Source organism: Trichosurus vulpecula, chromosome 3, assembly GCF_011100635.1.
Source record: "Trichosurus vulpecula isolate mTriVul1 chromosome 3, mTriVul1.pri, whole genome shotgun sequence".
NCBI classification, from domain to species: Eukaryota; Metazoa; Chordata; class Mammalia; order Diprotodontia; family Phalangeridae; genus Trichosurus; species Trichosurus vulpecula.
In genome coordinates this window covers 80,919,611-80,934,496 of record NC_050575.1, presented here as the reverse complement: position 1 = coordinate 80,934,496, position 14,886 = coordinate 80,919,611, and the positions used below count along the sequence as shown (strand labels likewise).

The 14,886-nt window shown below is 39.6% G+C and overlaps 1 protein-coding gene across 1 annotated transcript in view; it reads right to left on the bottom strand.

Annotated features, from left to right (window-relative positions):
• TENM2 (teneurin transmembrane protein 2) overlaps window positions 1-14,886 on the bottom strand; it is a 1,009,006-nt gene that overhangs the window by 165,194 nt on the left and 828,926 nt on the right. Inside the window, exon 7 of the mRNA XM_036751277.1 lies at window positions 46-251. Coding sequence (XP_036607172.1) covers window positions 46-251 — 206 coding nt within the window. The remainder of the gene's footprint in view (window positions 1-45; window positions 252-14,886) is intronic.

Below are 14,886 nucleotides of genomic sequence, written 5' to 3'. Positions count from 1 at the left end.
AACAAGGATGTTAACTTTTTTTATCCCTATCAAGCATTTTCATACCTGGGCATGAGATGGTGGAAGTCCTCTTCTTATATACACGCCAAAAAGAGCATCCTTCCCGAGGGAAATGTTGAACTTTAAGAACTGAGGCTGACTGATGTGAATCTGAGATCTCCAGAACACCCCTGGAGGTACTTCTTGGGTGACCCGTCTTCCTACCTCAGCTTCCCCGCTATCTATGCTGCTGTTTTTTAGAGTCCAGGGCCCTGGAAAACAAGAAGTGGGTGACATATTTAATGCACAAATTGGGTCTGAATTTTTGTTTAATTACATGCCCCCAATTTTTTTTTTCTAACACTCAAGATTAAACTCACGGAAACTTTCCTCTTTAAATCAAAGCTTAAAACATTTAGTTTTTTTTTAAATAACAAAGCTATAAACTCATACCCTAGGGCATCTAGAATCTTGGCACACTGCTTTTTTATTCTGTGATTGCTCTTTGCTGATCAAATATAATAAGAGCAGAGAGTCAGATAAGTACATGTAAAGCTGCTTGTGCGCCTTCCAGCCACCCTGAATGTGACTGGGATGTAAAAATTATCAGCAGGGAGGGGGTAGTATTAATATGGCATTGAATTTAATTCTTCTAGACTTTAATTATTCCTCTTACACACCAAAAACAAGTGCAATACACTCTGACATTTTGCTAAATAAAATAACAACCCCGCCAAACTAAAATATGTACACAAAAGAAAACACCTCAATGGAAAATGTAATGATTTCAATATATGGCTGGTCTCCTCATTTCATTGATCTTTGAAAGAGGATTAACAAGTTCTCCCTCACTTGCACTGATATCTTCACCTGGCACATAGTAAGTGCTACATAAATGTCAGTTGTCATCATGTTGTCATCATCATCACCACCGCAACGCCGAAGAGTGGTATGGAAAATGCTGTAACACCACCCATCCGCCACCACTCAACATCCTATAGGGGATTCCTTCTGTGTGATCTCCATTCCTTCCCAAATGCTACCAATAGGAGGTGCAGAAACAGATAATCTTGGAGGGGATTTCCTAGTAGCAAGGAACAATTATTTCCTCACCCCAAACCCACATGACCCATAAACTCTCAGTGAATGATATCTTTTGGAACTTGAACTCTTGAGGGAAAAGTGGAGACCTATAGGTAATTCCCAATCTCAATCCAGGGATAAAAGTAGCTACCTAAAAATTCATGTATGATGCCTGCGTTAGGAGGTCTATGCTTGGAAAAGTTATCAATAAACAATCTCCTCTATTACCTTCATTAGGGAACGTGCTAAAACATCTTGAAAAAATGAGTGCCATTTGGGTGGCACAGTGGTTAAGAATGCGCGGCCTGAAGTCAGGAAGACTCATCTTCCTGAGTTCAAATCTGGCCTCAGACAATTCCTAGCTGTGTGACCTGGGCAAGTCACTTAACCCTGTTAGCCTCAGTTTCCTCATCTGTAAAGTGAGCTGGAGAAGGAAATGGCAAATTCCAGTATCTTCGCCAAGAAAACCCCAAACGAGGTCATGAAGAGTCAGACACACCTAAAAAAAACTGAAAATTTAAGAAAGATTTTGCTTCAAAAAAAAAAATCTCAGGCAGTTACAGATTATCCTTGGAACTGATAACTTGGTTATCTTTATGATAAGGAAAAATAGTAGAATCAGGCTAGTAAGAAGTGTGTCCTCTATATACTGCAATAATTGGGTCCCTATTTGAGAATCATGTCCAGTTTGGGTCACCGTTCACTCACAACTCTGATGCAGGCCTTCTACTCATCTGGATACCAATCTTGTTTAGGCCATCATTACCTCTTGCCTAGATACCTGCAGTAGTTACCTAACTGGCCCCCCTACTTCCAGTTTCTCTCTCCTCCCCGATTCATCTTCCACACAACTGCCAAAATAATTTTCTTAGAAAACAGAACAAGCTACTCCCCTGCTCAAACACCCTCAGTGGTTCTCTATTGCCTCTAGGATTAAATGCAAACTGCTGAGCTTGTTGGAGTTTAAGCCTCAAACACCCTTGCATCAGCCTACCTCCCCAGGATTACATCACATAACTCCCCTTCATGGAGACTACCTTCCAGCCCAGCTTCCCTATTTGTTGATTTCTGACTCTGCTATTCCATAGTCCATTTTTGTGTCTTGCCTGGGTTGCATTCCCTCCTTGCTTTTGCCACTTAGATACATAAGTTATTATTGTTAATATTACCATTAATAATAATAGCTAACATTTATGTAGAGTTTTAAGGTTTGTAAGGCACTTTATAAATATTATCTCACTTGAGCCTCACAGCAAGTGGTGTGAGGGTAGGTACTATTATTATCTCCATTTTACAGATGGAGAAACTGAGGCAGAGTGGTTAAATGACTCACCCAGGGTCATACAGCTAGTAAGCTCTGAGGCCAGATTTGAATTCTTTCTTCCTGGCTCAAGCTTCAGTACTCTACCTACTCTGCCACCAAGCTGCCCCCTCTATGTACACAGGATCTTGGACCTTGAGCTTAAAGGGCCCCAAGAGGTCACCCCAGAGGTGAACCCTCTTTTTTTACAGATGACAATTCTTAGGTTCCTTCAAAGGTCAGCTCAGGTGCAACTTTCTATGGCGAATCTTCCCTAATCCCAGGGGTTGTCAGTATCCTTATCTGTTTATATGTTATGTCTCCAAGTAGAATAGAAGCTTCTTGAAGGCAGGGATTGTTTTTCATTTTTGTTCCTTGAATCCTCAGGTACTTGATAAATGTCTATTGCATGAATGAGAAACTACAGTCTTCAAAGAAAAGCAACATGTTCAGTTAATACATGTGTTCTTAAGCCAGGGTCCGCAGCAGATTTCAGGTAATTTGTGAATTTGGACAGGAAAAGATGACATCTTATTTTCACTAACTTTTAAGTGAAATTTAGTATTTCCTTCTTTTATGAACAACAGAGATTATTTGGAGAGGAGGTTTGGGGCAGCAGACTGATTAAGAACTCCTGGATTAATGGGTCAGTCTTGGGTCCAAGGAAGGCAAAGAACGACACAATTACTTCCTTCAGGTATGCAAAGGGCATTTAGAGGGAAAATGATGATCATTTTTTTTCTTATAGCCCACAAAAAAGGCCCAAATAAGGACAGAGGGAATTAAAATCAAGCAGAGGGATGATATCTGAATGTCTTTGAAGTGAGACTTGCGCCCAGGTCTTCCTGGCTTTGAAGCCCCCATGGCATGCTGTCTCTTCATGTGAAAAAGAACTTTATTAAAATTATGCGTTATGCTTGGCCCCTTATATTCCCAGAGAATATAAGCCCTTTGAGAGGAGAGCCCTTTTTATCTTGGTACCTAGCACTGTGCCTGGCACATAGCATGTGCTTCATGAATACTTATCGATGGAAAAGTGTTTCATCCTCACATTTCATAAAAATGGGCTTTCCCCTCATTTCTGATGGGTTTTCAGGTGTTTCTAGGTTAATATTAGGATGTTAATGGTGAGAGAGAGAGAGAGAGAGAGAGAGCGAGAGAGAGAGAGAGAGAGAGAGAATGAAGCAAGAAAATGAGATCAAACAAGTCGAGCTACAAGAGAAATATACTGGATTATGATAATGTCAAGCCAAATGCTGGTGCTGTGGGCTGTGAGAGAAAGAGCCAACCTCCCTAGGAGCTGTTGCTTAGGAAAAAAATCAGATGAATCCCTGGTGTCAAAACATTGCTTACTTTTTAGACAGTAATGTTATCCCATCCTATTTTAATTTACTTCAACTTTGGAAAAGTAACCCCAGGAAATAATCTGCCACTACCAGGGTGTAAATCTTTACCTTTTCAATAACCACATCTGCTTCACAGAGACTCACAGAGTTTTCCTCTGATCAGGCCCTTTTCTACCTAGTACAGCTATTTCTTACTTAGTTTTTCTGGGATATTATATATGTGTGTGTTTATCAAGCTCTAGAGAGCAAGACATAATCATGACATTAACCTAGAAACATCTGTGTGACCCTGACCAGGTCACTGAAATTCTCAGTGCCCCAAGCAACTCAAAGACTACAATTTATTGTCTAAAAAGTAAGTGATACTTCACTCACTCAATTGACATTTATTAAGTACCTACTATGGGCCAGGCATTGTGCTAAGTCCCGGGGGTACAAAAAGAGGCAAAAGACAGTCCCTGCCCTCAAGGGGCTTACAATCTAAGGTCTAACATTATTGTAGTCCTATATCTTTCTCTTTTAGTTCCATTTGTTTTTGGTGCAGAGAATTCCTCTAGAGGAAACTCCTTTTCCCAATATAGAAAATCAGAATCTTAGAGTTGCCCGGGGTACTGGGAGGTTAAGTTGTTGTCATAATCATCATCATCATCATCATCATCATCGTTAACATGTATATAGTGCTTACTACGGGTCAGGCACTGTACTATGTGCTTTACAATTATCTCATTTAATCCTCACGACAACCCAGCCAGGTAGGTGCTATTATTATCTTCATTTTAGAGATGAGGAAACGGAGGCAAACAGGAGTCAAGTGACTTGCCTAGGGCCACACAGCCAGTAAGCATCTAAGGCTGGATTTGAACTCAAGTCTTGCTGGTTAAGTGACTTGGCCAGGGTCATACAACCTGTACGTGTAAGGTGATGGAATCCACAACACCATATTACCTTAATAAGAATAATCACAAGAAAAATTATCACTGACACAGCACTTAAAAATTTTCAAAGCACTTTATGTACATTATCGCATTAATCCTCATGAAAAATCTGAGAATTAAACACTATAAGAATTAAACTCATTTTGTCAGATGAATAAGTCGATGTTCAGAATAGTTACGATATTTGTCCCTATGGTCACACGGATGATAAGTATTGGAGGCAGAATTTGAAATTTTTGGATGCCACATTCAGAACTCTACTGTGACTCCCTCTCTGCGACAGGACTGCCTGGGTTACTGAGGCACTCGGGTTTTCATTTCCCTAGTTATGCTCACTCAGCTAATCGAAAGAGATTAAGTCCCCACAATGTGCCAGGCACTGTGCTAAGCAAGCGGGATACGAGCATACACAAAGACAGGCAAAAACTAGTCCTGGCCAGCAAGGAGCTCCCATTCCAATGGAGGACACAAATGTATAAAACATGCAAGATACATACAGAGTCACTGGAAAGTAATTTTAGAGGGGAAGGCAAGGAGAACTGGGGTCGGGGCGGGGGGAAACGTGGAAGGGCTTCCTGCAGATGGTGGGATTGAAGCTGAGGCTTGAAGAAAGTTATGGAAATTAAGAGGTGGAGGCAAGAGAAAAGAACATTAATGGCACAGGGCGATGGAGACAGTAGATGGAACATAGGAGGAATAATGATAATGTTGATGATAATGATAACAATGCCAGCAATGTTTACGAAGCACTTCACAAATATTATCTCATCCTGTGGGATAAAACTCTGTGAGGTAGGCACCATTATTATCCCCATTTTACAGTTGAGGAAACTGAGGCACAGAGAGTTTAAGCAACTTCCCCAGAATCACACAGCTAATCAATGTCTGAGGCTGGATTTGAACTCAGGTCTTCCTGACTGTAGGTCCAGTGATTGATCTATTTCACGAATAACAGCAAATAGACCTCTAGAGGGCGTATCGTGAAGAATGATGCGGTTGAAGGAGCTGGGGATATTTAAGTTGGAGAAGAGAAGGCTAAGAGAGGGATGTGACGGTTATCTTAAAGGACTTTTCATACAGAAGAGGGATTATACTTGTTCTGTATGGCCCCAAAGAGCTGAATGAGAAGTGGGTTAAGGTTGCAAGGAGGCAAATTTAACCTTGAATCCTAATAATTAGAGCTGTTCTGGAGTGGAACAGGCAGCCTTGGAGATCTGTGGTCTCCTCCTTAATGGAGATCTCCAAGCAAAGGCTATAGAACCACTTCTGTATGTTGGAGCTCCCACCCCCTTCCTTGAATTCCAGTTCCACGGTCTTACTGGACATATCAAACTGGATGACCCAGGAACCTTCAATTTCAACACATTCGAAACAAAACTCATTGTCATTCATACAAAACCCACCTTTCTTCCAAATTTCCCTATTCCTTTTAAAGGCCTCGCCATTCTTGTAGTCTTTCTGATCAGTAAGCTCAGAGCCATCCATGATGCCTCACTCTCTTCCCCACTCCCACATATCTGTAAGTAATTGTCAAATCTTGCCATTTGTATCTCTGCAAAATGTCTTACATCCAACCCCTTCTCTTGACTCACCAAGCCAGAACCTTAGCGTTCAGGTGCTCATTAACTGTTTTATCGATCTGATCAGCCATAGTTGGATGCATCATAACTTGACTTTAACATAATGATGTCATCTTGGTCCTCTTCGAGAATGAAGGACAACAATCAACCATCACCTGTTACCTACACAACTTGAAGAGCCTCTTAACTGGTCTCCCTGCCTCAAGTCTGTCCTCTACCTAGATGACAGAGCTGTTTTCCTGTAATTCAGCTATGATTATGGCTTTCTCTTACTCGGTAAATAAATAAACTCAATACCACCTATTGCTGCTGAGAGAAAATATAAACTACCCTGGCTTTTAAAGTCCTTCACAGCCTATCCCCAACTTACCTTTCCAGCTTCATTATATATCTCTCCCCTTACTGTCCAGCTCAGATGGCCTTCTCTCTGTTACTCACACACGGCATTCATTCTCCTGGCTTTGTGCCCTTGTTCATACTTGGAATGCACTGCCTTCTCACCTCTGCCTCACAAAATCCCTCACTTCCCTTAAGACACAACTCAAGTACTACATTTTACATTAATCTTTTCCTGATCCCCCTGCTTCTAGGGCTCTTCCTTGCTAACCACCTTGTATTTATTTTGTACTTTTATATGCACATGTTACTTTCCCAATAATATATATGCTTCTTGAGAGTAGAAATTATTTTATTTTACTGTGTCTGTATCCCCAAGGTCTCCCCAGCACATAGCACAGCGCCTGGCACATAGTCAGTACTTAATAAATGTTTATTGACTATTGACTATCATAGTGCTTGGCACATAGTAAGTGCTTAATAAATGTTTATTGACTATTGACTATCACAGTGCCTGGCACATAGTAAATGCTTAATAAATGTTTATTGATGATTGACTGTCACAGTGCCTAGTTCATAGTAGGTACTTAATTAATGCTTGCTGCTTGATAGTGGGATTTTTTTTTACTGAATAAAGGTTTGATTAGAAGGTCTGCTGAGTCAGTCAATCAACAATTTATTAAGCACCTATTTTGTGTTAGGTACTGTGGTAGGCATTAGTGATACAGACAGAAAGGAAACATCTTGACTTTGAACTCCCAAATTATGTGATTGGATTCCTGCTTCTGTCATAACTAGTTGCATGAAACAAACAAAAGACTCCTGGACGTATTTCAACATCAGCAAAATGAGGAGGTTAAACCAAATGTTTCAGGTCTCTCAGCTCTATAATCCTGTGACTCTACTCTCTTCAATCATTGGCTGACTAAGGTGGGTTAGTAAGCATCATCTTTGAGCATGTGTGTACAAGTATGTGCCAGAATGTATGAATGAAATAATTAGAAAAGGTCATGCTTTTTCTTTTTTAGTGACTGGTCAAAGTATATTTCCCAAGAAACAAATTCACTCTATATTAGAATATGCTTTTGTTCAGTTGTGTCTGACTCTTCATAACCCCATTTGGAATTTTCTTGGCAAAGATACTGGAGTGGTTTGCCATTTCCTTCTCCAGCTCATTTTATATATGAGGAACTGAGGCAAAAAGGGTTAAGTGATTTGCCCAGGGTCACACAGCTAGTGATTGTAAAAGACCAGGAAGAACTCAAGAAGATGAGTCTTCCTAACCTCAGGTCAGACACGCTATCTGCTGTGCCACCCAGCTGCCCCATGTAAGAGTTAGTGTAGTCAAAAACAGATTTGGCAATTTTTGGACTGAAGTGACTACTTAACTGACTTTAATAATAGAGGATAGTATACTAGTCAGCAGGATTGAACTTAACTCACAATCCCTAGGTCTCATCTCCTAGGACTCTGGACATTATACAGTCCACTTTCCTCTGCTTGTTATTATAACTGGAAGCAGCTCAGAGAACATTTGGAAGACGATAATCACTTCACCCATAGAAGATGCTTAAGGAATGATGGTTCTGGATGGTTCATCATTGGCTTGAAGATTAGATCTGCAGGTTTTTTAAAGGCAACACTAATGATCAATTTTCCAGGGTAGTCCAACTCTATAACTCCACGGAAGATTGCTCATGTAAATTTGGAGATATTGCCCATTTCAGAAACATGTACCTAAAACTTCACCCAGTTAAGTAAGACTGATGATGAGAAAAATGACAGCCTTCCATATCCACATTAGGAACTAATCATTTCAGAAAATGTTGCCATAATTCATTTACAGAAACAGTGAAATCATCTCCCAAACAAGTGATAAGGAAAGGGAGCCATATTCATGACATGAAAATGAAGCCTTATATTAATACTTTTTAAACTTAACAGAACTCAGAGGGCTCTTCAGCATAAATCTGCTACACAGATTATTCCACCTCACATATTTTTATCTACTGCAAATAAAGTTGAATTCAGAATATTGCTTCAGTCATTACACCTCATTTCCATTTATTTGGAAATCAGGACAGTCATCTATGAGTTCAGTTTAACCAGGAGATGACTGCACAGAACCTCTAGAGGTCCAGTGCTTCACTGCCCAGGGACCCAGCTTATAGAAAGACAGCAGAAACAACACAGAATCCAGGTTTCTAAATCACCATTGACTTCCAACCAAATTCTCAGTAAAGACTCATGGCTCAATTGGTCACCAGGAGCTTTACGAGTGGACTTTATCATCCCTGTGATCATTATTATTCTTGTGTGTTGGCATTCAGATTATGTATGAAGGGTGATCCGATCTCACCAGCTTTCTGATTTTCAAATTAGTGAGTGAATTTAGTCTCCAATCCCTTTTTAAAAACCCCACTTTGTGCCCTTGGGCAAAAATGGTAAACTCTTCTGCTTATGAATTATGAACAAACATTTACACTTCTCATGGCCCAGGGAGTACTGGTTTTATTCATTCAGAGGACCCAAGTTGAATCAGAGATGAGACTTTGTGTAGTCAGGATCTTCATACATGCCATCCAACCTCCCCTGGGAGGAAAAGAGAAGGCAGAGGGCAAAATCACCCTGGGGCATAGCCAAGTATTATAGAGAAGCAGAACTAATAACACTGATAACACCAACATCAGAGAGAGGCAGTATGGCGTAATAGATTGAGACCTGGCTTCACAATCATGAATTCCTGGCCAAGTCACTGAACTCGGTGGGCCTAAGATTATAAATTACAGAGCAAATGCCATTCTGCATTAAAAGAGGGAGCTTCTCACCTATGAAACCACAGGTCCAGGCCCCCCAAATTAAACAATGACAACCAAATGCAATGATGCTCACCATGTAGGAGACCTTTCCAACTCAAAAAATGGTCCCTAAGGGGACAATATGAAACCTGAGATTCACAGCATCTCTCTAAAGGTGATGGTCTTGACTATGAATGGTAAAACCACAAAATTCCATTGAAATGGAGGAGGCGGGAAGGAGTTTGCTTTGACTCTGTAGACCATTAAGCTACCTACCTCAAAGAGGTTACAGTGTGGGCTGTGTGGCAGTGGTCTTTGGGGCACTTTATGGCTCTTTATGGGATTCTGGCTATAACAGAACATGGTGGGGTAGGATTGTTCTGAGAGCCTGCCCTGTGTTCATTTGGAGGCTGATAGGAAGGATCCAGAGGAGCCATGACAAACCACCCTGCTAATCTGGCTCCTAATTCTGTACACTATGCCAAACTAGTAAAAATCATTATGAAGTTTTTGCTGAAAGGGCAAGTGTAGAAAAACATGTTTCTAAACAGAATAACAGTCTTTGCCATTTTTTCCTTCCAACTTGCATACCATCTGGAAATTCTGATTTTTTTTCAAAGGGTAGGAAGGAAATGTGCTCCAGGCACAAATAAATGTTTACAGCTGAGTTATAAACCGAGAAAGTAGGGGGCTTAAAACAGACAAGCTGGCATTGATGGAGCCCAAGCTAGAGCAAGATGAAGAATGGGGTGGGGAATAGTCAAGCTTGTTCAGCAACACAAGACCTTTTGAAAATGGACTCCCCAACTCCCTTCTGACCTCCTCAAATAAATGCTTGGGAGAAGCCTTTGTAATCTGGTTATTTTAGTCTTTAGAAAGCCAAAAAAATGACTAAGGTGTAACCATTATTATCAACCTCCAATGGTAGTTTTTGGAAAATATTTCAAATTATTTTAAGTAATTTTTCATGAGAATATTTTAAGTGACTTTCTCCATAATTAAAAAGATCATATCACCACAAAAATCTTTCAATGATAAATTTTGGAATATATTTTATTGCTAATTCAGTTATGTGGGGGAACTGAGGCAAAGGGAAGTTGCTGCTTTTTCTAGTGTTATGCTTATTGTGGTTCTGGGACTCAAGAAAAGCATCTATTCAGAGTAAAGAAGGCAAGGTGAATTTTAAAAGAGTTATAGATCTTGAGATATATCTTAAGCCTATGGAATTCTAACTTAAAGTACCATTTTGTTTTATAATTTGTTCACCTCAAACTTTCTTTGAATTTTCCATAATTTGTGCCTCTCTTGTGTCTTCACAGGCCTTCTCTCTGCACTCTCTCCCAATCTATTCTCTTCCCTCACAAAAAATCTGTCCCTTCCTGTGTTACCCAACCAGCTCAGGAAGCCCTCCTGGACACTGCATCTGAAGTCTCCTATAGTCTTGGATCCTTTGCAATGAAGATATATGAATTTCATTTTATCAAGAAATACACATAATGGTCAGAAATTCTAATAGCATGTGCTGTTTTCTTCTGAGATGCGACACAACAAGCAACCATGTTAAGAGTTGATTGGAGAGGGAAAACATGCTAAACAATAGAAACAAAACAAAGCAAAAAGAAAGAAACAAGAGAGGAGAGAAAAAGCCCAAAGAACATATTCCCTTTCAAGTAATTAATCAAGCGCTTTGTTTCCACTAACACATCAGGGTGTGTGGGTTGTTCTATCTATTAGATTCGTTTCCAAACCTGAAGAGTGTAAACATTCCTAAAGACCAGGTAATGAAATCTCTATCGATGTGCCATCTTACATGGGGCTCACATGGCAGTATTTTGCTTACATTTTAATTTGCTTCTGCAGGATACTTATTCAGTAATTGCTTAATAAGATTAACCTCTCTGGCAATACTGGTGTAGCTTGATTAAAACATTATGAGAATGAAGGATTATTGTATATCACATAAAACGGAGGGGGGAGTTATTTAATTAACTTATTGCCAATATATCTTGATTGCCTCTTTGCAACACTGGATAAGTAATCAATAGGAATTGATTCAGGTTATCTAAACATATAGAATTGGGAGGGGGGAAGGATGAGGGTGGTCAGTGGGTAAACCAATTCACCTGGAGTCTTTTCTTGAAGGTTTGGTGGAAATATCAAAGCTATTCCAGGCACTTTAGATTTTAAACTTTCTTACTTAAAACAAGGGTCCTGAACCCCTTAGTCTCTGGCATGATTCTATTCGGGGATTCAGAATGAAGTTTTTATTATGTTGGGCTAGGATTTGTTGTTGCTGTTTAATTTAAATGCCAACCTAATTTTTTTTTGAGGCAATCAGGGTTAAGTGACTTGTGTGACTTAAGTCACACAGATAGGAAGTGTCTGGGGCCAGATTTGAACTCAGGAAGATGAGTCTTCCTGACTCCAGACCAGGCGCTCTGTGCACTATGGTGCCACCTAGCTGCCCCAGGCCAGGCTATTTCTAATGTCCCTGCCATCACATGAATGCCCCTGTTGTCAAGGGTATGGGGATAAGGATAGGGAACAACTTGGGGAGGAAACTTCCTCCCTCAATGGAAGTGGGCATCTTGTCTGCATTTAATAATCTTAAACAGTCATCTAGAGCAGAGGTGTAAAACTTGGGGCCTGCTAGATTAAAATGTAATTGGGAAATATTTAACAAAATAAAATAAGTATGACACAACACAGATAATGGCAATTTGTGGTTTTCTAAGTCAATATGTGGCCCTTCTGAATTTGACAGAACTGGAGAGCACCATGAGGTTAAGTGACTTGCCCAGGGGCACACATGAGCATATCTCAGAGGTAGGGTTTGATCTCAGCTCTTTCTAGTTTTGAGACTAGCTCTCTCTATATACCACAAGCTGCTTCAGGTGTATAGTTAGGTAAAAAAATGTATAAATCTGAATTTTCATTTTGAAAATATTAAATCTAGCAAAGTATGGGACTTACTTAACATTTCCTCAAGCATGCCATATTCATATATGAAAACGAACAAACAAATGAGGCTTTTCCAACAGAAAGAGTCCCTTTGTTTGTTAACGTAAACATCTGATATTCTCTTTTGGTGGAGACATGATTTCAGAAAAGGTTTGGACTACCTTCTACCTCTGTGGAAACAGGATCTATGGGAGGTAAAAGTTGATGCAAGTAGTATTAAATGCTGATATGCTAAATGCAAAGCCCTTCAGTGAGTCCATATTTTAGAGGCCACTACTTAAAGGTATATTCTTTGAACTATTAAAGGAATGCCAAGGCCATCCCTCCTCGTTTCCGTATCCTGACTTCTTTCGAGTTCCATTAAAATCTCACCTTCCACAGGAAGCCTCTCCTGATCCTCCCTAATTCTAGTGCCTTCCCCTTCTTGATCATTTCTCATTTATTCTGTATATATTTTGTTTGTACATAGTTGTTTAAATGTTATCTCCTCCATTAGATTGTGAGGTCCCATTTTTTGCCTTTATCTGTATCCTTGATACTTTGCACAGTGCCTGGAACATGTTGACTTGACTATGTAAGTGTATGCACACATTCAAATACTTAAAAGTTCCCATGAACTCATCAATACCGTATTTCCTCCAAAACTACACACTGTAACTCATTATATGTACACACATGTAATACATAAGATATATGACTTGTATTCCCACAAACTTTTCAGAGAATTTGAAGTGGTTTAAAACAGTGTTAGAAAAAGTACTTGAGGAAGCCAGCTGAAAAAAAATCACAAGTAGTAAATAATTTCAATTACTCTGGTTAAACTGAATTTGGATCTATTTTTTAAAGCAGCTCATGAAAAATGTATTGGGGTATATAGTTTTATTTTTGCCAGTAGAAAACATAAATGTAGGGGGCAGCTAGGTGGCGCAGTGAGTAGAGCACAGGCCCTGGAGTTAGGAGGACCTTCATCTTCCTGAGTTCAAATCCGGCCTCAGACGCTTACTAGCTGTGTGCTCTTGGGCAAGTCACTTAACCCCAATTGCCTTGCCTTCCCCCCTCCAAAACCCCCCCAAAACAAAACATAAATGTAGTTGCCAGTACATATTTTTAAAGGTATGATAATGGGTTTTATGAGAGAGGTAGGCAGATAGAGAAGCTCTTGGAGAATCAATGAAAAGGTCTACATTTGTGCTATCCAATTAATTTTATAACTTTTGAACATATTTTGCCCCATATTTTTCGTTTTTCTTTTTAGATCTTATTTTCCAGTGGTTAGTGCAGTGTTCAGTCCTTTTAGCTGTGTCTGACTCTTTGTACCCCATTTTGGATTTTCTTGGCAAAGATACCAGAATGGTTTGCCATCTCCTTCCCCATCTCATTTTATAGATGAGGAAACCAAGGCAAACGGTTAAGTGACCTGCCCAGGGTCATACAGTTAGTAAACATCTGAGGCCAGATTTGAACTCAGGAAGATGAGTCTTCCTGACTTTAGGGCCAACACTCTATCCACTCTGCCACCTAGCTGTCCATGTGCCACCTAGCTGCCCACTTAGCATATGCTAGGCACTTAATAAATGCTTGTTAACTAATTGGCTTATTTTCAGTCTTCCGAAATGGAAGAAGTGTAAGTTTTTCATTTTTCCTTCTGTTGCAGATTTACATTTGAATACACCTAAGTGTTTAGTGTCATCTAAAAACTTAAAGATTTCATGCTGTAATTTACTTTCCAAATCATTTATGAAAATGTTAAATAAAACTGGCAGTGGAGGATACCTATTGTTAACTCTAAGATTAAAAGAAAAAAAGGAATGAAAATACACAAAAAGGCTCCCCTTCTTTACCAAAAGTCTTAGTATTTTTTTTAACAACAATGAGAAGAGAAATTTAAGCAATGTTAGCTAGTAAGTCTTGGAAGACCAATGGAAAACTATGGCAGAAAGCCATGAAATCCTTCTTGAGTACCTTTTTAACTATCAGTCTTACCTGACCTAAGGGAATGGGAGTAGAGCATATGATGCCTTCCAGTCCTGGGATTCCAATAAAATAGTTGGAATAATAATAAAAAAAGCTCCAAGATGCCTTCCAAAGACCACCAGATAAAGTAATGTTATTTTCCTATGAATATTATGTGCTCAAAAGAAAATTTTTCTATATTCATTCTTTAGGCAACAGCTATCTTTAAATCCTACTTATAGTGAATGATAGAAGGTATATGGTTAATTAGAGGTGGCATGAGGCCATGGAAAGAACATCTGATTTGAGTCAGGCAGAGAGCTGGGTTTAAATCCCAGCTCTGATACTTACTTATTATGTGACTCTGGGCAAATTTCTTAAGACCTCTGAGGCCTCATTTTCCTCACCTGCAAAATAGTTAACAATACCTATAGTACCTACCTCCCAAGACTGATGAAAATCAAATGGGCTTAAGTATTTGCAAGTCTTAAAAAGCTATGTAAATATGGTTTGGGGTGTGTGTGTGTGTGTGTGTGTGTGTGTGTGTGTGTGTGCGCGCGCGCGCGCGCATGGCATGCATACTTGTATCACAGAATTATAGAACTGAAAAAGACC